We start from the raw sequence: 27,174 nt of genomic DNA on the forward strand, positions 1-27,174 counted from the left end.
TCATCAGGGTCCTTTCTTGCAAGGAGCTGACAGTTGAACGGCAGAGACAGGAAGAGCCTCACAGAAAAAGGACAATCTCAATAGCTTCTGGACCATGAATGGCACCCAATATTAGGCACCCAGTGACCCGTCCTGGGAGACTGGGTGCCTAATATTTGTCAGTGGCTTCAATTAATCATTTTATTCTATTTTTGTTAAAATTTTTGCAATTATTTTTTAAAATTTAATATTGAAAGTATTATAGATGTCCCAATTCCCCCCCATTTTAACCCTCCCCCCCATTCCCACCTCCTCCGCAGGTCTTCACCACACTATTGTCTATATCCATGGGTTATACATATCTATATATATAAAAGCCTAAGTGACTGAACAACCGAATGACCAAACGACTGAACGACCGGTCGCTAGGATGTACACTGATGACCAGGGGGAAGATGCTCAACACAGGAGCTGCCCCCTTATGGTCAGTGCACTCCCACAGCTGAGCACTGCTCAGCTGACCGTTGAGTGCTAGATGCCAGGCTCACGGCTGGCGAGACTCTCCTGCCTCAGCGGCAGTGCAACCGAGCAGTAGCCGCAGTGGCAGGCGTCTGGCACCAGCCGCCTGCTGCTTCCAGCACTACTACATCCCTCGAAACTGGCAGTCCAACATCCTCCAAGGGGTCCCAGATTGTGAGAGGATGCAAGCCAGGCTGGAGGACCCCACTGGTGCACGAATCCGTGTACCAGGCCTCTAGTATGAATATAAGTTCCCTGGTTAATCTCTTCCCTCACCCCCACCCCCCCTTCCCTCTGAAATATGTCAGTCTGTTGCATGCTTCAATGTCTCTGTATCTATTTTGTTTGCCAGTTTATTTTGTTCATTAGATTCCGCATATGAGTGAGATCATGTGATACTTGTCTTTTTGACTGACTTATTTCATTTAGTATGATAATCTCCAGGTTCCTCCATGCTTTCTCAAAGGGTAAGAGATCCTTCTTTTTTACAGCTGCATAGTATGTCATTGTGTAAATGTACCACAGTTTTTTTTATCTACTCATCTGCTGATGGGCACTTGGGCTGCTTCAATCACTTTGGGTTTATTTTTTATTTTTTAAGTATATTTTTATTATTGGGACCTTTACAGAGGATATTACTTTTTAAAAAATAGCTTGCGGGATCGGGCTGAAACCGGCTCCTGCAAAGATTGTTCTGTGGTAGACTTTTGATTTTAGAGAGGAAGGGAGAGGGAGAGAAAGAGAGAAACATCAATGATGAGAATCATTGACCAGCTTCCTCCTGCATACTCTCCACTGGGGATTGAGCTTGCAATCTGAGCATGTGCCCTGACGGGGAATTGAACCATGACCTCCTGGTTCATAGGTCAATGCTCAACCACTGAGCCACATTGGCCGGGCCAATCACTTTATTTTTTTTTATAGTAAGTATGTTATTTGTATGCTGTTGCCAGTGTATATAAAATAATTATCCTTGTGAAATAGAAACTCATGAACATTCATAGAAGTAGATGCTAAGGACTGACAAAAGCAGAAATTTGAATAGTATGGCACATGTTATAAGGATAAGATTTTTGTACAGGCTTCAAATTCAGCTCTCTGAATATTCATTGGTTCATGAAACGTGGTTTAGAACACCTAGGCCTCCAGCCTGAGCTGTTGAACCACTTTCTTCATAGCTGGGATGCTGGAGGAACCAGACCTGATGCTGTGAGAGTGGTACAGATTTGTAGGTAGCGGGCTGGCTGTGTGTGAGGACAGGGTGTGAAGGCAGGAGGATGTGTGTGTGTGTGTGGGGGGGGGGGGGGGCGGGGCAGTGAGGAGTTGACATCAACAGTCCAGGCAGGAAGTGGTGGAAGTGATGGTGGTGGGTCCCCAGTTATCAGTCACTTTAGGGAGGAGGGGACTGAGCCACAGAGAGTGGAGCAGCTGCCTGAACCGAATGTAGGCCCCTCTCTCTTCCTCCTCCAACCCCCAAACCCAGCGTTTCCCCATATGCAATCCACGTCATAGCAGTGGTGATTGCTATGTTCCAGAAGAATGCTAAACATTGTACTTTTTTTTTGGTATTTTTTTTTTTTTAACATTGTACATTTATTAGGTCATTCAGTCCCCATGACAACCCTGGGAGGTAGGTCCTTTTATCATTCCTATTTTACAGATGGGGGAAACGAAGGCACAGAGCAGTTAAGCAGTTCAGCCCAGGTCAGACAACAACACTAATATCAACTGTAACTTTTATGGAGAACCTGGTGTATATCCAGCCCCTCCTGCAAAGCCTGTTGAATCCTGATAAACAGAGGTGGCAATTGGTGCTATTTCTTCATACAATGAAGAGGAAACTGCCTCTTGCTTGAGGTCACCCAGCTAAACAGGCCTGGGAGCTTAATCTCCACTCCTTTCATGGGACCAGAGCCTGGTCCCTGTGCCACTCAGTGTTCCGGGAGCTGAGGACACATGTGGGAGGAGGGGAAGCAAGGCTGCTGCCTATGGGGACGGAGCCATCTTGCAGGGGAGAAGGACCATAAGCAGAACAATAAATATACATTACTGGAGGCCCAATGCATGAAATTCGTGCATGAGGAGGCCGTCTTTCCCCAGGCTGCCGGCACCGCTTCCCTCTGGCACCCGGGACCCGGCTTCCCTTGCAGCCCCAGCTTGAGACAATTAGCATATTACACTTTTATTATTGTAGATGCCTAAGAGGGGTCTGTGCTGCAAAGAATGATGAAGCTGATAGAGGGATGAGGGGCAGAGAAAACTTAAAGATCAGGTGGTCAGGGAAGGGGCAAAGGAGATAGAGTAGAGGGAACCCAAGTGCCCGGGTCTGAGAAGGGATTGCAGGCATATTCCAGGCCCAGCAAAGAGGCCAGAGTGGCTGGGTTGGATGGTGTGCCAAGAGGGGGTCCAGAACATGGGAGCCTTGAGGGCAGTGATGAGGACCCTGGTGTTGAATTAAGCCACCAGAAGGTTCTGAGTAGAGGAGAGATGTTATTTGACTCTGGTCCCTCTGGCTATGTGTGAGGACAGGGATAGGGGTGTGAAGGCGGAAGGGTGTGGTGTGGAGGGGAGCCAGTGAGGAGTTGAATTCAACAGTCCAGGCAGGAAGTGGTGGAAGTGATGGTGGCTGGACCAAGATCAGTTGACAGTTGAGAGAATAAGAAGTGGTAGTCTTTGAATATATATGTACTAGAGACCCGGTGCATGAAATTCATGTCCTGGGGGGGGGCGGGGGAGACTGTCCCTCAGCCCGGCTTGCGCCCTCTCACAGTCCGGGAGCTCTCGGGGAGCGGGCCTAAGCTGTCAGTCAGACATCTTTAGTGCTGCCGCAGAGGCGGGAGAGGCTCCTGCCACCACCACTGCGCTCGCCAGCCTGTGAGCCCGGCTTCTGGCTGAGCGGCGCTCCCTCTGTGGGAGCACACTGACCACCAAGGGGCAGATCCTGATGTTGAAAATCTGCCCCCTGGTGGCCAGTGCGTGTCATAGTGACCAGTTGTTCTGCTGTTCGGTCGATTTGCATATTAACCTTTTATTATATAGATATAGTACATATATATATATGTATGTATGTATGTATAATTTTTTCTCAGCTTTAAAAATTTTTTATTGATTTTATTTTTGAATATATTTTTATTGATTTCAGAGAGGAAGGCAGAGGGAGGGAGAGAGATAGGAATATTAATGATGAGAGATAATCATTGATCGGCTGCCTCCTGTACTCCCCCTACTGGGGATCGAGCCCACAAACCAGGCATGTGCCCTTGATCAGAATCGAACCTGGGACCTTTCAGTCTGCAGGCTGACACTCTATCCACTGAGCCAAACTGGCTAGGACTATTTATTGATTTTAGAGAGAGAAGCATTGATTGGTTATTCCACTTATTTATGCATTCATTGGTTGCTTCTTGTATGTGCCCTAACCAGGGATTGAACCTGAAACCTTGGCATATCAGGACAACGCTCTAACCAACTGAGCTACCTGGCCAGGGCTTTCCCTCAGCTTTTCTTTTATAACCTTGATATTTTTGAAGAATCCAGGCTAATTTTTATTTATTTATTTATTTATTTAAGAAAAAGCTTTAACTGTGAGGTTGAATGGCAAGGAGACAGGAGGCAGAGCTCAAATCTGTCTCTCAGGCCCAGCCAATGTGGCTCAGTGGTTGAGCATTGACCTATAAACCAGGAGGTCATGGTTCAATTCCCAGTCAGGACACATCCCCTGGTTGCAGGCTCCATCCCCAGTAGGGGGTGTGCAGGAGGCAGCCGGTCATTGATTCTCTCTCATTGATGTTTCTATCTCTCCCTCTCCCTTCCTCTCGTTAATCAATAAAAAAAATTTTTTTGGGGGGTCCCAGGTTCGATTCTGGTCAAGAGCGCGCACACACACACACACACACACACACACACACACCCAAAAAAAAAAAAAAAAAGAGAGAGAGAGAGAGGAAAAAAAAAAATTTTTTTTTTAAATTAAAATTGTTAAAAAAAATCTGTCTCCCAGGCTAGTTTTTTGGTATAATGCTCTTCAAGTTGAGTAGATTGATCAGACACAATTGTCCCTCATGATTAGATTCAAGTAATCCACACACCTGTGTCCTGTCCTTCTTAATACATCACATCAGGAGGCACATGGTGTCTGTTTGTCTCATTACTGCACATATTAGCTTTGATGCCTAAGTGATGGTGTCCGCCAGGTTTCTCCACCAGAAAGTTACTCTTTACAATGAATATCTTGTGAGGAGGCGCTTTAAGACTATGTAGATATCCTGGACCTCATCGATGTTCCTCAAGTTTTAGCCTCTTTTGATTTTCGCTGCCGTTCTAAGATAAGAAGGAAGTTTTCTTCTCCTTTGTGTGTGTTTAATTAGCATGGACTCATGGATTTCTGTTTTATTCAATGGTTATAATCTGTAATTGTCATATTTAAATGTTCAAATCATTCCGGATTTGTCCAATGGGAGCCCTTCCAGGCTGGCGTCTGTGGGATGGGATTTATTTGGAAGGTAGCATTTCCTGGTGGATTGGATGGGCCATGTGTGAGAGGAGAGGAGACGGGGGTCTTTCAGCACATGTTTATGGCCAGGAGCTGGGAGTACATGACCCTACAGCCAGGGCCCATTACACCATGGTAACTGGAAGCTGAACACACAGGGAGTCCACCATCAAAGCTATCACCTCCCCAAGCTGTGATAATATCAGGCAGAAGTCCCCACTCTGAACCTCATGAATGGTGGTAGCAGCTCCTGGCAATAGGACTGGTAGAGGGATGGTGCAGCTTTTAGGAGGGGGAATCAGGAGGTTGGTTTTGGACAGGTTGAGTTGAGATGTGGCAGAAAAGCCTCTGCTTCCAGTCCTCCCTCTTCCTGTCGTCCCACCTCCCTACGTAATGACTCCCTGCTCTTCTTTACCCAACAGCCTGAACAATGCAGACTCCACTGACCAGTCCTGTGCCTGTGCTCCGGCTCCCCCGGGGCCCCCAGGGCTTGAGCAGAGGCTTTGCCCCTGATGGACGGAGGGCTCCCCTGAAGCCAGAGGTTCCTGAAACCCCGGAGTCTCCTGTAGTGCACGAATGTCAGGAATCCCAGGAACAGCGGGCCCGAGCCATCCTCCGGGAACGCTACCTCCGCAGCCTGCTGGCCATGGTGGGTCGCCAGGTCAGCTTCACCTTGCATGAAGGTGTGCACGTGACCGCCCACTTCGGAGCCACTGACGTGGATGTGGCCAACTTCTACGTGTTGCAGCTGCAGACTCCGATAGGTGTGCAGGCTGAGGCACTGCTCCGGTGTAGTGACATTATTGCATACACCTTCAAGCTATAAAGACGTTATTGTGGTCACCTTCTGCCTTAGGCCTCGCCACAAATTCCCAGGCTTCCAACAGTTCCAGATCTCTGGGCCTCATAGAGTTCGGAATTCCCTTGGAGTTTTGAGCCAAGCTCCAAGCAACTGACTTCTTCAGATCTCCAGTGTCTAGTCAGTAAAATTCTGCAACCCCACAAGTTCTAGATCCCATTGAAAGGAATGCTCTACCTCACAGAACTTTAAACTCTACAGAAATGTGGGTCTTGGGACAGTTCCTGAAGACTGGAGGTGGGGTGGGGTCGGGGAGGGGGCAGTGGGAATAAAGGAAGGCAAATTGCAGAGTGGGAAATGGTTTATTATAGAGGTTGCAAAGTTCAGACACCCTGAAGAAATTCCCCAATACTACCCTCCTGCCAAAGAACAATTATTATTACAGATAAATCCGCCTCCTGTGTTTTTTTTTCTAGTATATTTTTATTGATTTCAGAAAGGAAGGTAGAGAAACATCAAAGATGAGAGAATCATTGATCAGCTGCCTGCTGCACGCCCCCTACTGGGGATCCAGCCCACAACGGGCATGTGCCCTTGACCAGAAGGGAACCGGAACTCTTCAGTCCGCAGGCCCAACGCTCTGTCCACTGAACCACACCAGCTAGGGCCCTTTTTGTGTGTTTTTTTTTTTTTTTTTTTTTTTTTTTTTTTTTTTTTAATATAAGTGTACCCAAACAGGGATGAAGCCAGATTTAGGGGGTGGGAGGGTAGTCCTTGGCCCAGATCCAAGGACTGAATCCATGGATCTGGGCCAAGAAGGAGAAGGGCACATCAGAAGGCTGGGAGAAACTTGGATAAAGGTGCAGGGATTGGACTGCTCCTAGCCGCGGGGAACGGCTGGAGCGACCTGGATCACAGGCTTGGATGTTCTGGACTAAATTTCTTTATTGGGTGGGAGGGGATGTACATAGCAAGGGATGCGCTCCTGTGTGGCCTGGGTGGTGTGACCACCACAGATTCGCTTTCCCCACCGCACTCGAGGAAAGGTCGGACTCTGTGCGCGGCGCCATTGAGAAAATGGCTGAGGATTAGGGATTAGAGTGAAGCTTCACCTCTCCTCCATTTTGCTCCAGCTCTGTGTCATGGCCGTCCATAACACTTGCTTTACTCAGCCCCATCACTAGTAGTCTTTTGGCAGATTCGTTTTTAAAAAGTAATTTCTGCCCCCTTTGTAATCCCATTAACTTGAAAATGTAGGTGGAGATTCCATTACATATACATGAGATTTGCTTCGTTCCTCTTCAGTCACGAAAGTGCGGTGGCCAATAATGTCGAAGACAAGTGTAAAGTCTCAGCTTCCACATGTCCATTCACAACGCCACCTCTGGCGAGTCCCTGGCCTCGCTCTCGAGTTGCCCTGGCAACGACGTCGCTCGTTCCTCCCCAAGTCCCCTTTTTTGGGTTTTAGCTCCGCCTTTCCCCCCCCCCCCCCCCCCCGATTGTTGCAAGGGCTGGGGAAAGCACCGCGAAAGTGCGGAAGCGAATATTAAGTGATCGAATTGAGTCGGGGCGCGGGAGGGAAGGGGCGTGGAAAAGTGTGCGGGGGCGTGGCTTGAGCTCCTGCTGGTTTCGCTCCAGGCTTAGCGATCTACCTGCTCCATCGCTTGGTATTTTGGTTGGCAGATTCCTCCTGCTTTTGGACTTCCTTCTTCGCCCGCCCCACCCCCTTTTAAAATCAAGGCTATGCTACTCCTCATGAGCTCATACTTATTTTAGTTTATAAACTATAATTGTATCTTATACAACGCTATTCAGCTACAGAAAACTGAAGTCTGCAAATGAAAGGCTACAGACTAGCAAGGGGGCATAAACTCGGTCTCCAGGTAGAGGATCCCTCTGTCAGCATCCATCACCAATACTCATATTCAACAGCTGTCACCTTTCAAGTTCTCCACTCCTTCACCTCTCTCCTTATCAGTCGGCCTAGCCCGGTCAAGCAGTTGTTTTTTTTATCTTTATCAACTCCCCTCCCTTATGCAGTGTCTGAGCTAGTGACGAAAGTGTGCGAGCCTGAACCACAGCTATCAGGACGGAGGCGGGAAGGCGGGGTGAGGGCGGCTCAGGTTCGCGCGTGCGCGCTGCTCCGGGAGACGGCGTCCGCCTCGCCCCGCCCGCCGCGCTCTGCAGTTCCGGCTCTGCGGATTCAGTGCTCACGTTTCTTTCTCCCGTGGCTCTAGCCGCCTTTTGTTCTCCCACTTCAGCAACCCGCGAGGCAACTCTGCTTGCAGACAGCTCAAATTGATTTTCTGCTTTTCTTAGGACGCGGTGGGATCACCGGCCTTTAACGAAAGTGCGGCTGCGAACAAGCAGGTGGGCGCGGAGCTCGGGGGAGGCGCGCTCGGGCTCCCGGTGGCGGCGACGACTACGACGACCAGGAAAGCGGACGGAGGCGGCGCTTGAAAGAGCGGCGGAGCCCATGCCCCGGGACGGCGGGCGGGCCCGGAGAGACAAGTCCGGGGCCCGGGGCATGTCCCCGGGGCCCCCGTGAGGAGGCGGCGGCGGCGATGGAGAACCCGCCGCAGGAGGCGCCGCCCGGGCCGGGCGCGGACGGCGACGCCGAAGAGGCGCCCGCCGAGGCCCAGTCTCCCAGTCCCGCATCGTCCCCGACCGACGGGCGCCTCAAGGCTGCGGCCAAGCGCGTCACGTTCCCCTCCGACGAGGATATTGTGTCCGGAGCGGTGGAGCCCAAAGACCCTTGGAGACACGGTAACTACAACCAAGGCGAGGGGGCGGCTCGTGGGGGTCTCGGGTGTCGGTGCAACGCCCAGCACGCAGGTGGTGCTCAATAAATTGCACCTAATGATGACTTAAGGTGACAGTCGTCAGTTAGAGATGGGATAGCTATTGGGTTGGGAAGGTAAGACGTAGCTCGTTTATGCCCACCCCCACCTCCGCCTGATCGGTTTAGGAATTAAAACGATGAGCAATTAAAAGAAAGTTTGGGAGATTGGGAGGACTTTAGCCTTTGAGTTCACAGTTCCCCCCAGAGAAGGATAGAGAGAGCTATCAGGGGAGGAAGAAGGTCAGCATGGGTGCTGAAAGGGCAGTTGGAGAAGTCTGATGGGCCCACGGGGATGAAAGCGGTTACGTTTCCTGGTCTACAAGCCCGGGGGAAAGAGGAAGGGGAATACACCTGGACTGTGGCTGCAGAGGAGGCGGTACATCCTGGGGTCGGGAAAAGGGAGTCAAGGTAAACTCCCAGAAAAGGAGCAGCGGTGGTGGTCCATTGGGGGGTGGGTGAGATAGTCAGAGTGTTGTTAGATCTTGGCATGAAGAAGAAGGAAAGTCACTTCATGCTTGGAAGCAATACATGGGTAGTCGTTCGGGAGCAGAGGAACTTTGGGGCCTGGTTATAGAAGGCTCTTTTTTCCCCCACCCGAGAAAGAATTGGGGAATCGGAGTGGCTGGTCAGTAGAAGGTGGGAACATTGGAGAAGTTGGGTGGCTTGAGGTGTTGGGAGAGGAAGCAAGTCTATGGATTGTAGGTCCCTGGCGAAGGTCAGGTCAGCGTTGGCCCTGAAAGAGCAGCTAGCCGGAGGAGTGCTTTACACACAGGCTGGGAAGGTGGAAAGGCTCTGTTGCGATGGACGGCAGCGGGGAGGGTGACTCCATTTCCGTGCAGGTGAAGTCTGTCTTGCTGGGGCGCAGAGCCCCCAAAGAGAGGGAGCAGACTGGCCCTGGCTGTGTAGAAGTTGGTCTGTTGGCCCTGGGGAAAGAGGAGGGACTGTTGCTAGCCTATGGCAAAGGAGGAATTGATGGCTTCGGTGTGAGTGAGGAACATGGTAACTGGAAGCTGAACACACAGGGAGTCCACCATCAGTGCCAGTGTGACTAGTTACTGTTAAAGAGACAGGGTTTAGTTTAAGATTCTTTTTAAAAATATATATCTTTTTTATTGATTTCAGAGAGGGAGAGGGAGAGGGAGATGGAAACATCAATGATGAGAGAGACTTCTTGATCAGCTTCCTCCTGCATGTCCCCCTCCTGGGGATCAAGCCTGCAACCCGGGCTTGTGCCCTTGACCGGAATCGAACCTGGGACCCTTCCGTCTGCAGGCCGACACTCTATTATTCACTGAGCCAAACTGGGTAGGGCATAATTTAAGATTCTTGACATTGGAAGCCAGTCAAGTTCTTGGGCTCTAGGCCTCAGGGATAGGTGGTCACTTTGGGGTTGGAGGAGTTGGGGGGCTGGGGCGGAGGAAGGGAAGAGTGAGAATGGGCCCTGGCTGTAGCATGGAATTCAGTCCGGAGAGCTCAGAGCAGGCAGGGGGAAGGCCTGGGGAGACAGCAGGGTGGGGAAGAGCAGAGGCTCCAGTTCAAGTCCTGACTCTCATTTACCCTCTTCATGACCTCAGACTGGTAACCTAATTCCTCTGAGCCCCAGTTTCCTCATCTGTAAAGTGGGTGACAATACCCATGCCTTCCCGGCTGGTGTGGCTTTGACCTATGAACCAGGAGGTCATGGTTCGATTCGTGGTCAGGGCACAGGCCCTAGTTGCGGTCTTGGTCCCCAGTCAGGGATGTGCTGGAGGCAGCCAATCAATGATTCTCTCTCATCATTGATGTTTCTATCTCTCTCTCCCTTTCCCTTTCTCTCAGAAGTCAATAAAAATATATATTTTTTAAAAAAACAACCTCCATGCCACAGGGTTTAAGAGAGGAATAAATCAGATTGTGTGTGAAAAGTTATTGGCCAAGATGAGCCTTCATGAAGTTGCAGTTGTTATTGGTCATTTTAGGGGTGATGTTAGTTGATATTGGTCATTTTTAAAAAAAATTTATTTTATTGATTTTTTTACAGAGAGGAAGAGAGAGGGATAGAGAGTGAGAAACATTGATCAGCTGCCTCCTGCACACCCCCCTACTGGGGATGTGCCCACAACCAAGGTACATGCCCTTGACCGGAATCGAACCTGGGACCCTTGGGTCCGCAGGCCGACGCTCTATCCACTGAGCCAAACTGGTTTCGGCCTGATATTGGTCATTTTAAGAGTCAGTCTAGAGGAGTTGGTTCACAGGGTCGGGGCCTGGATGTGTCTGCTTTGCAAGCTTCCAGGAGAGGGGCAGAGATGGGACTCATTGGGCCTGGGGGAAGATGGTCCGTTTGTGGACTAGAGGGTTATAGGGTCATGGGGGGATGGGGGGAGGTCAGTTAGAGAGTTTGGCACAGGGTGGGGTAAAATTTCTTCTGCAGATTCTCAGAAGAGCAGCAGCTGTGGGTGACCAACCAGCTGTCTGTCTGGCTTTGAGTAAGCCGTTCTTCCCCAGCCACCCGTTTGCCTCTGCAAATGGCGCTAATTGCTACCATGAGGTAGTTGGGAGGATTAAATAAGATAGTCCTTGTAAGTTCCTGCTGTTGCCCAGGCAGAATCAGTTCTGCTTGTTTGTTTGTGTTTTATTGTTTGTTTTTGGTGGGCAGTCTTGGAGAGGCAGTGAAGGAGTTTGAGGGAAGGGAAGAATGTCAAGACAAGCGTCAGCAGGAGTCTGGTTGCTGATTGGTCTGTGCTAAGTAAGGGGTGAAGATGCCTGGCAGGCTGGAGGAGTCTTGTTCCTGGAAGTGTAGAGAGACTGCAAGGACTGGTCAGGACTCACACTTTGGAGGAGTCAGTGGGTCGCAGGTGGGGAGGTGATGACATGGAGAAATGGGTCAGTGTATGGGCTGGAAGAGTTGGTTTGTCTCAACTGAGGAGAGGGGTTAAGGAGTTGGTCTGGCAGTAAAGGAGTTGGATGATCTTGGGCCTCAGGCAGGGAAGGGGGTCATTGACGAAGGGGCAAGCCTGGACAATGGGATTTGCGGGACAGGAAATCGGAGGGTCTATCAAAGCTGAGGAGCAGGTAGCTTGCTTCCGTGCTTGGGGAGGACAGTGGCGTTGTTGACTGGCCTGGGGCTGAGGGGGTGGAGGCTTGCCAGGCTTTAGAAGAGGAAAGTTGGGCCAAGGGGCTACCTAGTTGAGAGGTCAAAGGGTCTTGGCTGGGGACTGCAGGGAGGAGTGGGTTGGTCTTGGAGGAGGGGCCGGAGATTTTTTGGAGTTGATCTGTAAGCCATGAGAAAGCACAGGGGGGTCATCTGCGCTGTGGACCTAGTGGGAAGGGTGATGGAGGAGTAATCCTGGGGCCTACTGTGCTGACATGATTCCAAGGCCAAGGGTGAGGGAGGAGGTGCTGGGTCTGAATTGGGAGAGAGGTCATTCAGAAGCTGCTCTTCCATCCTAGGTGGAGAAGTTGCCTGGGCCCGGAGGTGCAGAGCACCCCTGTGCTGGGAGAAAGCAGCCTAGCGGAATCGGGGCCCAGCACAGGTGCCTGCTCAGCACAGCCTTGCCCTGGCAGGAAAAGCTCTGGCCCCTGGCAGCCTCTGGCTGGGGTAGAGGAGGGCTGGGACGGGGACTAGAGTGGTGGCCTCACTGGGTGGGAGCCCCATCAGGCTCTGCCAAAGTTGGGGGCTTTCTGGAGGTGAGGTGCTATGGAGGAGGGAGATTGTCAGGGAGGGTCTCAGGCCTCCCAGAGCATAGAGAGTCCCTCCCTGGCTCCCATCTCTCATAGTGTCCCCACCACCCCAATTCCGGGGCCTGCTTGTTTTCTCCATCGTACATTTGGCCATCTGATGTTACATGCCATGTTTGTTTTTGCGTTAGTGGTCTCTCTCCCCCACCAGAATGGGAGAGCAGACCGTGTCTGTCCTCGGTCCCTCGAAGAACATGCAGCAGTTACGATTGGATGAGAGCTAGTGGACATGTGTGCAGCCATTCTGAAAGGGTGAGGCCCGGCCAGACCTGGGACCCATCTCGCCAGAGTGTGCTTCCAGGCCTCCAGCAAGGCACTGGCTCCTGCTGAGCTTGTTTGTTTCCTCATCTGTGAAATAGTGATCCCTGCCCTGCTGACCACCCAGGGTGTCTGAGCCCATGGGATGAACCTCCTCCGGTGCATGTGGATGGGAAGTGAAGCTTGGGGAGGAGGTGGGGTGGAAACTATGAGTGGCAGACGCTGCCTCAGTACTGCCAGGCTGGGCATGTGTACGCTCTGCTCTCAGGGGAGGGGCTGGGTGTGGAAGTGGGCACCAGCAGAGGAGGGGCTAGCTGGCTGCACCCCACCCCACCCTATGATTCCAGCTCTTCTGAGGGCCAAGGCCAGGCTTGCACCAGGAACCCTTCTAGATCAAACTGCAAGAATGACCCAAGGCTCAGCTATCCCAGCTGCACACTGTGCAGGGAGGTGTGGGGCTTGCAAGGCATGCATTAGAGAGCATGTGACACTGGCCACAGTCTGGGAGGCTTGTCTTCTCTTCCCTCTAGTCCTACCAATGACTCATGCGCCACTCCCTGACCTCCAGCCCCAGAGAGTCAGTCCTGGAGTATGGGAGGGGGTATTGCCACCAGGAAACTCCTGGTGTGGAGTGGAGGTGTCTGCAGGTTGAAGGGGCCCAAGGGTGCAGCCACCTGAGCTTGGGAGGGGGTGGTGGAGGCAGTGGCCATGTTGTTCTTAAATGGGGATCAAAGAGAGTGGAAGTGCCTTACTCTTTGTTCTTATTGAAACCTGGGCTGCAAATTTAGTCCTTGAAACTGGTTGGACAGGTAGAAATGACCTATTAGTGGTAGAGAGAGGCCCTTGGTTAAAATTCAGCTCATTTGTGCTATGGCTGGGTGGCTCAGATGATTGGAGCGTTGTCCCGTACACCAAAAGGTTGCCAGTTCGATTCCCAGTCAGGGCACATGCCTGGGTTGTGGGTTCTGTTCCTGGTTGGGGCATGTGCAGGAGGTGACCGATCACTGTTTCTTTCTCTCTCCTTTCCTTTCTCTCTAAAAATCCATAAATTACAACAATAACATATTCAGCTGAGGATTAAAATTTTTTTTCCAGCTTGTTTGAGCATAAGTGGTGGTGTTGCTGAGGAGTGGGGAATGGGGTTGTGGGGGGTGGCTGGACGCTTTTGCTCAGATTTCCATCTGGGCCCAACCTCATCTACTGCGGGCATTGGTACATTGACTGCCGTGTGACTTTGGGCCATCAACAGTGTGACTATGGGTGTGATTTTTCTGTCTATAAAATGCAGCTGACAACAGTACCTCATAGGGTGATGGTAAGGATTAAGTAAGATAACAGTCCATGGGTGAGAAAGGTGAAAGGATTAAGCAAAGACACAACAAAAAAAACTCATAGACAACAGTATGGTGATTACCAGAGGAAAAGAAGGGTGGGGGTTAAATGGTGATGAACACACAATGCAATATACAGATGACGCATTATATGACCCCTGAAATCTATATAATTTTATTAACCAGTGTCACCCTAATAAATTCAATTTTTTAAAAAATATAATAGCCCATAGTGAATGTTCAGCAGTTGTCTCCTTTGCATTTCTTGTCATTGCCCCAACTAGAGTCTCTAAACCTTAGTGTGCCTCCTACCCCATCAGATCCCTGCTGTCCCTGACCTACTCCTTTGAGATGAGTGCCCTAGCCATCCGACTGGGCATGGGAAAGACATCCAGGCCTGATCCTATCTGTTATAGCTGGGTGACTGTGGGCAAGTTGCCCAACCTCTCTGAGCCGAAACTAAATTAGCATGCCTTGTACCATCAGCCTGAGAGCGGCTTTAAGGGCACCAAGATTCTAATCTGAAAGTGTTAGCCCCAGCCTCTCCAGGTACCAGCTGATGACGAGTTTCAACTCCTCCCTGAGCCTTAATCCCCTCTGTAGAATGTCCCCGCCCCCACTCCAGCCAGCTGCCCTGTTGGGACATGACCTGGTTGATGGTACTATGGTGTGAGTGCCTGCTCTGCCAGGCCAGGCCCTTTGCACACTCAAACCCAGGCAGGCTGCCCTCATTCCTTCCACCAACTCTATTTGTGTCCGCATCGTATTTCCCTCTTCAAGGGCAAAGACTGTGTGAGAGTCACCTCTGTGACCTCAGTCTGGCACACAGGAGGGCTCAGATGCTGGACGAATGGCAGAGGAATGAGGTTTGTCCTCGTATCCAGGGTGGTATTTGGGAGAAAGCTCTTTGGCGTAGTTAATCCAGTCTGTGCCAGGACAGGGGCCTTTCCTCAGAGGTCTGCAGGCCGGCTTTGGCACCAGCTGGCGCCCCAGAAAGAGCATGCAGATCTGGCGCACAGTAGGCACTCAGCAGATAGTCATTGAGGGAGGCAGTGGAAGTGAGACATTGTGACTACCATTAGTCTTTCACGGTCATTCTTATTAAGAACCATAGAGCCAGGTGTCTGGGCTGGACTGGCTATAAGAGGCAGTCTCTGGGATTGGGGACTAGGAATCTGTTTCTGCAAAGCTCCCCAGATTTGACCGTCCTTGTGCTCAGCGGTTCCTTATTCAGCTCATCTGGCCAACACTCAGTCCCAAGCCTGCTGCCTTTTAGACCCCAGTTCAGGGGTGGCTGGGGTTGACCTCACAGACTTGGATTGGAGCAAATTGAAATGTCTGACTTGAGATAAACATAGAAATTCGAGTTGGGAAGGCAGCCTGGTGTGGTAGAGCGGAGAGGGGTCCAGGTTGAAATCCCTGTCCTCTGCATGACCTTAATAGTCACCACTCATTGTCTTCCATGTGCCTGCCACTGGGCTAAGTGCTATTCTTTCCAATTAGTAGATGAGGAAATGGAGGTACAGAGAGGTGAAGTAGCTTACCTGAGGTCAGAGAGCCAGTAAGTGGTTGAGCTGGGATTCAAACCCAGGTAGTCTGGCTCCGGAGCCTGCACTCTTGGCCTCTGTGGACTGACGTTCTGTGCTTTGGCTGCTGCATTCAGTCTGCATATGGTGTACTTTCTTCTTCCATAACCCATAACCCTTTATAAAATGGAGGTGACAGTTCTGGCCTGGCAGGGCTGTGGCAGGGTTGAGAAACAGACCAAATCAAGGGTCTGGCCCGGTAGGCACTCAGGAGGAGGTTCACTGTGGTTCTTGGACAGGTGTCCTGGGAGGTCCCCACTGTGCTATTCCTGTGTCCTCAGCGTGGGGTTCTTGTTTTGACCCTTGGCCTGAGTTCTTATTGTGCTACACGGTGCCTGGTACGTGGTGGCTGTGCAGTACATCCTGGCTGAATGTGCAGTTCTGGCCCTGTAACAACCATTCATTTAGCAAGGTGAGGCCATGCCAGGTGTGGGGTTGGGGAAGACAGGCCGAGGCCCTGTTCCATGGAGTGAAGGAGATGCACAGTAAACAATTGTAATAAATCACACTGCCCAGGACTCTGATTAGGAGGAGCTCACGGGGTGTATGCAGGCGGGCAGGGCAGGGCAGAGGCAGCTTCCTGGAGGAAGGGCATGGGGTCTAAAGAAATCACAGGAGTGAGCCAGGTGAGGAGCAGTGGAAGGATGTGCAAAGTGCTGGAGGTGGAGAGAGCTAGTGAGGGGAACAGAAAAAAGCCAGTCTCACTGGAGTGGGGAATCGAGAGGTGGAGGCGCGAGGGTCGGAGGGGAGGCTGGGGAAGGTGGAGAGACCACCTGCCAGGTGGGACCTCCTGGCCTGAGGATGGTGGGGGACAGCAGAGGGTTTTAAGAAAGGGCATACCTGGTGTTTTTAATAGAACCTTTGGGGGGGGTGGCATAAGGGGGTGAGACCGAGGCTGGGAGACCAGGGAGACCAGGGGGGTGGCCATGGGCCGAGAGCCGTGTGGCCCTGTGTTGGCTAGTAGCTAACATTTGACTTCATTGATTTATTCATTACGTTTAGCTGAACTTCTCCTCCCCTTTCCCTTCCTCTTCCCCCAGAAGGTTTTGCCATCACCAGTGTTTTCTGTAACACTTCTAAGGTGACAGTTTCCCCCCATCCATTCTCCCCTCCCTTTCCCCCCTGGTCGGTTTATCCTGCCCCCTCCCTCGTGAGGTGGTGGATAGCACGTGATACGCCACCTCCTCCCATGTGACCTCAGCTAGTGGCTTTGCCTGTATCATCTCTTTAGATCCCACACTTCCCAGACCCAGGAAGCAATAAAAAACAGTCCCAGACCCTGCTGGGGTCTTGGCATCATATAGTTATCCTGTCGCTCTTGTAAAACCCAGGGAATTCTGAATTTCAGAATATACGTGGCCCAAGGTTTTCCAGTAGGCAGTTCCTTCTTGAATCTGTGAATTGGTAGAAATATGATAGGCAGCTCGGGGTTCCTGCTTTGGAGTTTACTGGCCACTCAGCTCCACTGCCTCAGGGGCCTTGTTTGTGAGGGGATTGAGGATTATTCCCTGCGTGGAAAGCAGCTGGAACACTCACTAGCTATTGCAGGCACTCAGGAGGCCTTGGTCACGTTGAATGAGGACGTGCCTTGGCTCCCTCCTCTAAAAGCAACGGCAGTCTCACCTCCCTGGGCTGGATGGGATAGGAAAGCACTCTGCCTGGTGGACCTCCTGGCCTGGGTGTGAATTCATCCGCATGAACGTGGGTACGTCCAGAAACCTCCTGTGCCACATGGTCCTGTGTGTGAGGCCATTTGGACAGAGGAGATGTCTGTTTCAAAGCTTTCTGACTCCTTGGGAGGAGCCAGGCCTTCGCAGCTGGGAGCACACCCAGACTCCAGCATCAGGCAGGTCTGGTGAGAATGCCCCAAGTCCTGCATGTCACTGCTCCCAGGCAGGCACCGCCACTGCTCACCTGGCCTGATGCTGCCGGGCTAGGGTGGCTCACTGCATTGAGGCAGCTGGAGTAGAAGTGGGCGGCTCCCTCTGTGGCTGAGCCCAGGTGGGGCTCGGTGGGGGGCGGGGGAGGGGGGCTGCACAGGAAGCTGGGTCTGGTGTTTCCATTAGTGAGGGAGAAGGGGGTTCAGAGGTGGGATGCCTGCAGAATGATGGGCATCATCACGCTTTGGTCCTTTCCCGGAATTTGGAAGGCAGTTCATGAAGGCAGGCCATCACGGTTTGGCTCCTCTCAGTGTCCCCAGAATCCCGCACAGTGCCCAGCACGCCACAGGCCCTCACATTGGATGGGTTGGTGGAGGATGGAGGTACACAGTAGGCACTCTAAAGTTAGCCTCACCCCCTTCCCTACTCTCTCTAGCTGGTTTGGAGCCAGTACCTCAAGGTGGGGGTGTTGGTTTGGAAGTGTCTGCTGACAGCCACTTGGCTCTGTGACGTGCCTGCCACCCTCTCTCTCCCTTTCCAGCAGAAGCCTGGGTTTGGAGCTCTGGTCGGGTGGGCGGGCCTCTGTTGGAACCCTTTGAGATCAGACTCGTGTGCCACCTTCACACCCACTCTTCCATCTCTCCACAGTCTTCCTGTCACACCAGCTGCCATCACCATGTAGTGGGAGAGCCGCTGGTGGTGTGTGCAACCCTCCCCCTTGTGCAAAGCTAAGCACAACTGAACACACTGGGTTCCTCAGAGCAGCATGGCGGGAGGGGCTGCCGGAAGGTAAAGGCAAACAGGGAGTGACCCTGTGGAGGGGTCCTGCTTCCAGTCCACGATGATGATGATGATGATGATGATGATGATGATGATGATGATGACGACGGTGGCGGCGGCGGCGGCGGCGGTGGCGGTGGTGGAGGAGCCACTGTTAGGAAGCTCTTACCAGACCTGGTCTCCTCACAAGCATTCACTCATTTAATCTTCACAGCAGCCAGAGGGGACAAGCCAAGGCTCAGGGGTGCCAAGGCCACACAGATAGGAAGGGGAGGAGCCGTGGTCAAAGCAGCCGGAATGGTTTTCATCCTCTGTTCTGCTCCTTCATAACCACAGGAGAAAGTCCACGCCCTGAGGTGGGTGGAGGCCCTTCCCACTCAGCTGTCCTTCCCCTCCCACTCCAGACACATAGATGATGGTTCCCTCTGCCCAGTGTGCCCTTTGCCAGCCCCCCTGCATTTCCTGACCAACTCCTGCTCATCCTTCGGAGCTGGCTCCTGTCACCTCCTCAGCGAGGCCCTCCTTAGTCCCAGAGTGCTGCTGCACCCTCCCAGGTTCCCAAGACACCTTCCACACTGCTGTTATTTGTTGGGTCCATCTCCCCGCACTGGACCCAGAAGCTCCACGAGGGACTGCATCTTGTCCTTCTGGCTCCCCGGAGGAGGCAAACCACTAAACACACCCAGGCACCTTGGTGACGCCTGGCAAAGTGGGTCCGCTAGTGAGCACCCCAGGCTTGGTCCTCACAAGGGTTGAGTGCCGGGAAGAGAGCAGGAGGATGTCATTCGTTGGATTATTTGTTTACGCATCCATTTCTTCATCCATCCCTTACTGACACACCCGTTTGTCTCGGCTTTGCTCTGCCTGTGACAGGTGGAGTCCTGACTACTCTCCCTGCTTTGTGGTGCTCCCTCTGCATTCTTGAAAAAGCAGACCTCCTCTCCTGATTCAAATTACACTTTGTGACTCACTGGCTTTCACACCTAGTCCAGGGTCCCTGCACCAGCTGTGGTTGCCCGTCCCCTATCGTCCTCACTGACCGCGGCCGGGATGACGGCAAGTCAACACGAGGCCCTGCCCTCATGCAGCTCAGGTCCAGAAAAGAAGTGTGAAGCGGGAGGCGAACAAGTCTGCCTCTGGTGTCCCCTGGTCTGGTCTGGGAGACCCCGAGCTAGTCAGCTGGTAGCTTGCAGGAGTGTCGGACTGGGACACAGACTATCTTTGCTCTTGACTTGCTGTGGGTTGTAGGCCAAGGCACTGCCCTCTCTGTGCAGCAAGATGGTGTCTGAGGCCCTGGCCAGGTAGGTCAGGTGGAACATCATGATACACCAAGGTTGCCAGTTCAGTCTCTGGTCAGGTGCATGCAAGAAACAACCAATGAATGCATGAATAGGTGGAGCCACGACTTGATGTTTCTCTCAAATCAATCAATAAAATAAAGATGGTGTGTGTTTCCCCATCTCTGCATAGGTCACACCCACAAGTTACGGAATTGAATGGGTCCCAGGACCTCCTCCCCATCATGGGGTGGGGCTGAGAGAGCCTCGGTTCTGATTACTGATCGGCCTTTCTACTTTTGTGACAGGTGACCTAATTCCCTGTCCCCCCAACAGCAAGGTGTGTCACAGGAGGAGGTGGAAGATGTCAGTGGCGTCCAGCCACCCAGCTCAGGCCTCCATCCTCTCCTCTTCCTCCGTCTCATTCCTTGACCTGTACCTGCCTTCTTTCCCAGGCTTGGATCCTGGCTTCCTATCCCATCTCTCCCCACTATGATCAAAATGACCAGAAAGTGCTGTGTTTCCCTGGGGAGCCTCCTTCCTTGCTAGGCCTGGGCTCAGCCCTCGGGATTTGCAGGGCAAAGCTTTTCTGGGCTCCCCTGTCCTGGCCCTGGGAGGGCAGGGCTGGAACTGTCTTGGTCACTGTTCTATGCCAGCACAGCTCTGGACACAGGGCACGTGCTCAGTGAGTGTTAGTCCCATTAGGATGGCGGTGGGGGATGGGTAAGGGTAGACCCCAGAGGCCATGCCCTCCGTGAACCCTGCCTTGACTTCCCCTGTCTGGCAGCACCTGACCCTATCTGGTCCTGGGGAAGACATCCTAGGCAGGTTGGCCCAGTGGGTGGAGCAGGCCCCATCTGACTTATTGAGCAAGCACCAGCTGTTGGGCCCAAATGCCTATGCTCCCTGACCACCCAGCCAAGAGATTCTGGTTCTAGCAGGAGCCCTTCCCATCTCCAGAGCCTGGGTTACCAGGAGTGGAGGGGTAACCTCCTTGTTTTATAGATGAGGCCAGGGAGGAATGTCCTGGCACTCAGGACAGGGCTCCTGCCCATCTCCTCAGCCACCTCTGGAGCTTTGAGGGGCAGCGTTTGGGTCCTAGAGGAGGGCAGGTGAGAGACCTGCCTTGTCCTGGCTTTGTGATGCTGTTATTAGTAGAAAGGTTTGGGCTCTGGGGAAGTGGAAATTCCACTTCCACCCAACACAAAGCGGAGGGAGTCTCCCTCTCCTCACCCCCTCATGGAGCTGGGGAGGGCAGCTGGGGGAGGGCAGCTGGAAGCCCTTGATGGTTGTGACTAAGGGAAGGATCACTACCTTGATTCTTTTCTGACTATAAAGGTAAGGTCTGTTCTTTTGAAAAAAAGAAAAAAATTGGGAAGTCTAAAGAAGAAAATAAAAATTGCTTGCAATCTCACCCAGGTTTTTTTTTTTTAAAGTCCAGCTCTGTTGAGGTGTAATTCATATACATTTCATCCTTTCAAAGTGTGCAAGTCTTTGGTTTTCAGTTTTGCAGAGTTGTACATCTAACATCACAATTTTAGAACATTTCCATTGCCCCCAAAATAAATCTTGAACTCCATTACCTGTAAGTCCTGCCCCTTCCACCTTTGACCTCAGCAGCCACTGATGTGTTCTGTGTTTCTTTAGCTTCTGGACATTTCATATAATGGAATCATGTGATATGTGGCCTTTCGTGTCTGGCTTCTTTCATTTAGCGTGACGTTTTCAGAGTTCATGCATTTATCTGCCCGCCATTCCTTGTTATTGCTGAACATATGTTCTGTTATACGGATGCCCCACATTTATCTATTCATCCGATGCATATTTGGGTTGTTTCCACCCGTATTATGAATAATGATGCTGTGGGTATTAATGTACAAGTTTTTGTGTGGGTGTGTATTTTTTTTCTCTAGGAGTGGAAGTGCTGGGTCGTATGGTGACCGTCTGGCCATTTGAGTGATTGATTGCCAGCGGGTTTCCCAGTCTACTGCCCCACTTGACATTCTCCTCCACATCCTTGTTGCTGTCTGTCCCTTTGCTTCTTGCCACCCTAGAGGGTATGAAGGGGGATCTCATTGTGGCTGTGATTTGCTCTTTCCTGATGGTTGATGGCATTGAGCATCTTTTCATGGGCTTATTGGGCACCTGTATATCTTCTTTGGAGAGGGTCTATTCATATCCTTTGCCCATTTAAAAATTGGATTGTTTGCCTTTTTATTATTGAGTTGTGAGAGTTCTATATATAGTCTAGATGCAGGCTTTTGTCAGAGAAATGATTTGCACCACCTGGAATGTTTTCAACGTTAAATGCCAGAGCATTTCCTTCCCATCTCTTTTCTACAGCTAGATACCCTGCCACAGACAGATAAAAATAAAACTGGGAGGGTACTTTGTTGAGTATCCTGTGTTTTCACTTCATTTTCGCATTTTGTACAAAGTACGATTAAAATATATCACTGGGCCATTGTAATTTGTTCTAGCCATTTCCGCATTGCTGAGCATTGAGGTCCTTTGCAGTTTCCAGTTGCATAAATAATGCAGTGACGTTCATCCTTGTCCATAAATCTTCATGTTTATCACGGAAGCTTTCTCTGAAGAAATTCCTAGAAGGTGGTTTTACCAGGTCAGAGGTTAGGAAGGAACCTTTGAAGCCTCAGATTCCATCTGTGCCTGCCTAGGACCATGAGCCGCGAGTCTGAGTCATGTCGCTCTTTAAAAATGTTTTTATTACTGCTATATGCCAACAGGATGATTTTAAGAACTGTGGTTATCTTTTAAAGAAGACACACACATACAATAGGATTGAATGTATATGGTGACAATTACCCCCAAAAAAGGTGTGTGTTGGGTTGGGGTGGAGCTGAGTTACAAATAAGTCGGAACCAGTGTCTTACGCTGATAGTCATTGGAAGTTTTAAAACAACACATTTGTCTAAAAGAACTGGAAGAGAACCAGGGACCTCTCGGTGCATGGGAAGAGACTCAACCAGCTGAGCCACACCAGCTATGGCTTGATTTAAAAAAATAAAATAAAAAGAGTGAATTGCTCGGCCGGCATGGCTCAGTGGCTGAGTATTGACCTATGAACCAGGAAGTCACAGTTTGATTCCCCGTCGGGGCACATGCCTAGGTTGTGGGCTTGATCCCCAGTGGGGGTCATGCAGGAGGCAGCTGATTAATTATTCTCATCATTGATGTTTCTATCTATCTCTGTCTCTTCCTCTCTGAAATCAATAAAAATATATTTAAATAAATAAATGAATGAATGATACTTGCATTTGGGTATCTTGATGCCAAGATGGTGTCTTGTTTTAATGAGCACTCCTTTGATTGGCCGTTAACCTGTTTATTGTTATCACATTATAATTTGGGGAGTTGTTTTTTCATATCTTTTGCTTATTTTGTTTTGGGATCTCTTATAAGGACTCCTTTTAAAACACTGATTCTTGGAATTTTTTTTTTAATATATTTTATTGATTTTTTACAGAGAGGAAGAGAGAGGGATAGAGAGAAACATCGATCAGCTGCCTCCTGCACACCCCTTACTGGGGATGTGCCCGCAACCAAGGTACATGCCCTTGACCGGAATCGAACCCGGGACCTTTCAGTCCGCAGGCCGACGCTCTATCCACTGAGCCAAACCAGTTCCGGCTGGATTCTTGGAATTTTATTGTACAGATAGAATTCCCTCATTTATCATTTGCCGTGCTGGAAAGGTGGGGAAGGGGAGCAAGATACCTCTTTCCTTCTTGAAAAAGTCACTTTCTCCTTTGCTCTTTTACTGGGTCTCCATAGCAGGGTACCTGTCCCAGCCTGAGCAGCTGGGGTGGGGGTGGAGGAGCGCTGGTGGCTGCAGATCTGCCTGGGCCTTGGTGGCAGTGCTGTGTAGGGGGAGGGCACTTTAGTGGCGGCCAGTCCCAGGCAAAGCGACAGCACCTTACAGAGTGGGTCCCCTGTGAACACAGCTGCAGCCACTGTTTGCTGAGCACCAGGATGAGCAAGCTGGTGAAGCTGGTGGGACCCTCATTTTGTGACTCAGAGCCATCAATCACTTGTGCAGAATGTGGCCAAAGCCAGGGCAGTTCTGTCCAGGTCCTGGACACATCACTCTGCCACAGCTGCAGAGGCTCAGTGAGTCCCTGGAGCCCAGACTCAAACTCCTTTCACTGCAGGGCCCCACAAATCAGCACCCCACGTGGGAGGATCCCTTTTATCATGCCATCCTCCCCTGCTCCCCCAATAGCTCCCTGATCCCGGTTATCTGTCCCTGAAGGCTGTGGCCTTACCTGTGGTCTCCTGCCTCGTCTCAGGTGTCCCCCTCGATCTCTTGATTTTGCTCCAGCAGCCACATGCCAGGCCTGTTTCCTGTGCCTGGGAGGCTTTCCCCAACTTTTGTGTAGCTGATTGTTCACATTGACTTACTGTCCTGTGCCCTGTCCCCTTCAGTGTAAGCAGCTTGGGAGCAGATGGTCGGCTATTGGGTTCAGTGCTGTAGCCCTGGCATCTAGTCTAGTGCCTGGCACTATAGAAATATTGGAATGAATGAGTGAATGAATGAATTTCTGGTCTCCGCCTAAATGCTCCTTCCTCTTGTATGTCTTCCCTAACTACTGCTCCCAACCTAAATTCACATGCTTACCTTTCCCATAAGAGTGTTTTTCTTATAATTTAACGTTTTGTTTTTATCCTTACCTGAGGATATGCTTTTATTGATCTTTCAGAGAGAGAGAGAGAGAAAAACATTGATGTGAGAAACATCAATCAATTGCCTCCTACATGTACCCCAACTGGGAATTGAGCCTACAACCTTTTGGTGTATGGGATGATGCTCCAACCAACTGAGCCACCCAGCCAGGGCTGATTTGACATTTGTATTTGTGTACTTATTTGTCTGCGTTCCTAGCAGTTACTCCCCAGGTCTGTTTTGTTTTCCATTGTCTGCCCAGCCCAGGTTGTTCGGTAAAGAATGAATACGTATATCCTTTAATTCCCAGACAGACCTTCTGAGGGTAAGTGGTGTTACTCACCTTTCACAGGTGAGGAAAAGTGAGGTTGGGCAGTGGGAAGTTCCAGGCACCAGGTTTCCATCCCTGGAGCCTTGGATGGACCAGTAACTTGATTTTCAAATTCCAAACTAGAGCTCCCCAATGCCTCCAAGTGCAGCTGGCCACCTGGTTCCCCTGACCGGACGCCTGAGGCGGGCAGCCTGAAATAGCCTGCCTGCTTCTGGCAAAGCTGGTTGTTCCCTGATGGGCACCAACTTCTCAGAGACCACCTTCCCTGTGCTTGGCCCGTTGCCTCCTGGAACTTTGGTGGGTGGCAGTGAGGGGAAGCAATGAGCACTGAGTGACTTGCAGACCTTGTTCAAGCACCTTGGTGCCCCTGACCCTGTGCTGGGTGGGTCTCTTGCCTGTTTGCTTCATTTGACCCTGACAGTGACCTTCAGTTTCCCAGAGGCACTGTCAACTCTCTCTGAGCCTTTGCACACATATTCCTTCTGCTGCAACACTCTTCTCCCTCCCTCTGCTTTTTACATTATTGTTATTAAATTCTTCTTTCGGCATGTGAACTATGTAAGTAACATACATGTAAGTTAAAGTGTAATGTAATGAAGACCTGTGAGCTTACCTCCCAATTGAGGGAGGGATAAGAACATTGCCACTAACTCACCTCCACCTGTGGTGGGTGGGCAGCCCTGGAGCTCCCTGACTGCTATACTGAGTGTTGTGATTGTCCTGCCTTGGTGGTGATGGTGTGTGTATTTTTTTCAGTTTTATAACCTGTGTGTGTATGCTGAAAAGTATGGTGTTTCGTTTTGCTTGTTTTTGAGTTTTATAAGAATGGCATTGTGCTCCCAGTTTCATCCCTGTAAGTGCTCCAGAGTACTCCATTATACGGCCAGGCCTTAGATTGTCCTTTGTGCTGTTAGTGGATGTTTGGGCCGCTTCCAGCTTTCACGATTACAAATCGGTGCAGCTATGAACCTTCTGGTACGTGTCACCTGCGGCGTGAGCAAGGTTTTCTCCAGCGCACAGACCTGGGAGTGGGATTGCTGCTTATGGTTGGTGAGTCTGTGCCGCTTTACATGGTGACGCCAAACTCTCTCCCTTGGCTCTCCCCTCCTTTACTTGGCTAACTCCTACTCGTTCTCTTAGGCTCACCTGTCCACCTTTCTTGCCTTCAGAGATATCTATGGAACACCTACCATATGTCAGGTGCAGTTATATTTCGGGGTGCAAAGGTAAATGAGACTCACAGCCCTAGTGCTCACATGGCCAAGTGGTATTAGGTACCACTCCTCCAGGAAGCCCTCCCTGATCCCCAGACTGAGTTAGGCGCTCTCCTTGTCCCCCCCTGCCCCAGCCCAGCCTACTCTGTGTCATCACTGTGTACAGATGGGTCTGTCACCCTCACTGGACAGGTGCCCTGTGGTACACAGTGATCAGATCCCCAGCATCACCCACACGGAGGTGATGGATTCAGTGAAGGGTTTGTGGTGAGCTAAGATGCTCACACTTGAGGCAGGTGGGATTAAGAAAAAGAAATGGAATCCAGTATTTAGTATTCGCTGGAGTTCAACCTGGGCCCCAGGCCCATCTGGCCCAAAGCCCAGCACTTCCTCAAATGGCTGAGCCCACAAGATGCCTGACCCTGTGCTCAGCCCTGTGACAGATGGAGGAGACACGGCCGCTGCCCTCGGCAGTTTGGAGAGGAGACGCTGCCCAGCTGCTCATTCCTCCAACAGTGTGCAGGGCTGGGGCAGTGGACGGGAGAAGTGTGAGGCCCCCCCAGCCCTCTGGGAGCTAGGGAGTCAGTGTGGGTGTTCTTCTGAAGAGGGCAAGACCAGGAGGCTGTGGAAACCCTTGCAAAAAGTGGATGATGTGAGAGTTGTGGGGTCCCTGGGGAGCTGTTGGGGATGTGCAGGGCCATTGTGGGCCGCAGGTCAGTGACGACAGAAACCATAAAAACTGGTGTTTGCAGAGTACCCACTGTGCCAGACTGCGTGCTAAGCTGGTTCTGTCTGCACTGTATCCCATGAGGTAGCTGGAATTGTTGAAGGAGGACCCTGGGACTCAGAGGACGAAGCCCAGCTCACCTGGCTAGTTGATGATCCACCCCTAGGAGCCTGGCCCCTTCCTCCCTGCGCTGCATGACGGCAACTAGCAGGCCTGCCCAGGAGCTTTCCTCCTGCACATGTGACTGCACAGCAGAGCTGTGAGCCGGGCAGCGCTCTCCTTTGAAGATGGGTAGACGGAGGAACAGAGTGCATGTGGCCCCCAGTGCCACAACTGTGTGTGGAGGCAGTCAGCCGGCTGGGCTCCTTCGTCCTGAGCCGCACTCCCAACCACAAAAGCTTCCCTCGAGGGCTCTTCTCTCCTACTGCTGTTGGTGCTCGTTTGTCCCTGAGTCTTCACTCTGCACCCTTAGCCCTGTGTAAATATTTGTCTGTGGGTGAACAGGAGCGTGTGTGACCAGTATTTCCAAGCCGGTGGCAGGGGACAGGTGGAGGCAGCAGACGCCAGGTGAGCCTCCAGCTGGAGCCCATTGCTTTGAGACCTTTGCTCATCCAGCGGCCACTCTAGGGTGTTGCTAAGGTGTCAGGCCTGGCCCAGTGATGACGCTGGTTACCGTTGACCAGGAACCAACCCCGTGCCAGGTGCTTTACACGAGTGATCTCAGTGCCTGCTTCTGTGCGTGTGTCTCGGCCTCA

At 51.3% G+C, this 27,174-nt stretch overlaps 2 protein-coding genes across 7 annotated transcripts in view; both read left to right on the top strand.

Moving 5' to 3' along the window:
• The window catches only part of GEMIN7 (gem nuclear organelle associated protein 7), a 12,602-nt gene extending 6,522 nt beyond the window's left edge, over positions 1 to 6,080 (top strand). For all 6 annotated transcript variants that reach the window (XM_079800015.1, XM_079800010.1, XM_079800014.1 and 3 more), the window contains one exon: positions 5,413 to 6,080. In XM_079800015.1, the coding sequence (XP_079656141.1) occupies positions 5,421 to 5,816 (396 nt within the window). In that variant the 5' untranslated portion in view covers positions 5,413 to 5,420 and the 3' untranslated portion in view covers positions 5,817 to 6,080. The remainder of the gene's footprint in view (positions 1 to 5,412) is intronic.
• A 1,877-nt stretch (positions 6,081 to 7,957) lies between these two features.
• Positions 7,958 to 27,174, top strand: part of PPP1R37 (protein phosphatase 1 regulatory subunit 37) — a 44,433-nt gene continuing 25,216 nt past the window's right edge. Inside the window, exon 1 of the mRNA XM_079759472.1 lies at positions 7,958 to 8,555. Within this exon, the coding sequence (XP_079615598.1) occupies positions 8,354 to 8,555 (202 nt within the window). The 5' untranslated portion in view covers positions 7,958 to 8,353. The remainder of the gene's footprint in view (positions 8,556 to 27,174) is intronic.

The sequence above is a fragment of the Cnephaeus nilssonii genome, assembly GCF_951640355.1.
Source record: "Cnephaeus nilssonii genome assembly, chromosome: 20".
NCBI lineage: Eukaryota > Metazoa > Chordata > Mammalia > Chiroptera > Vespertilionidae > Cnephaeus > Cnephaeus nilssonii.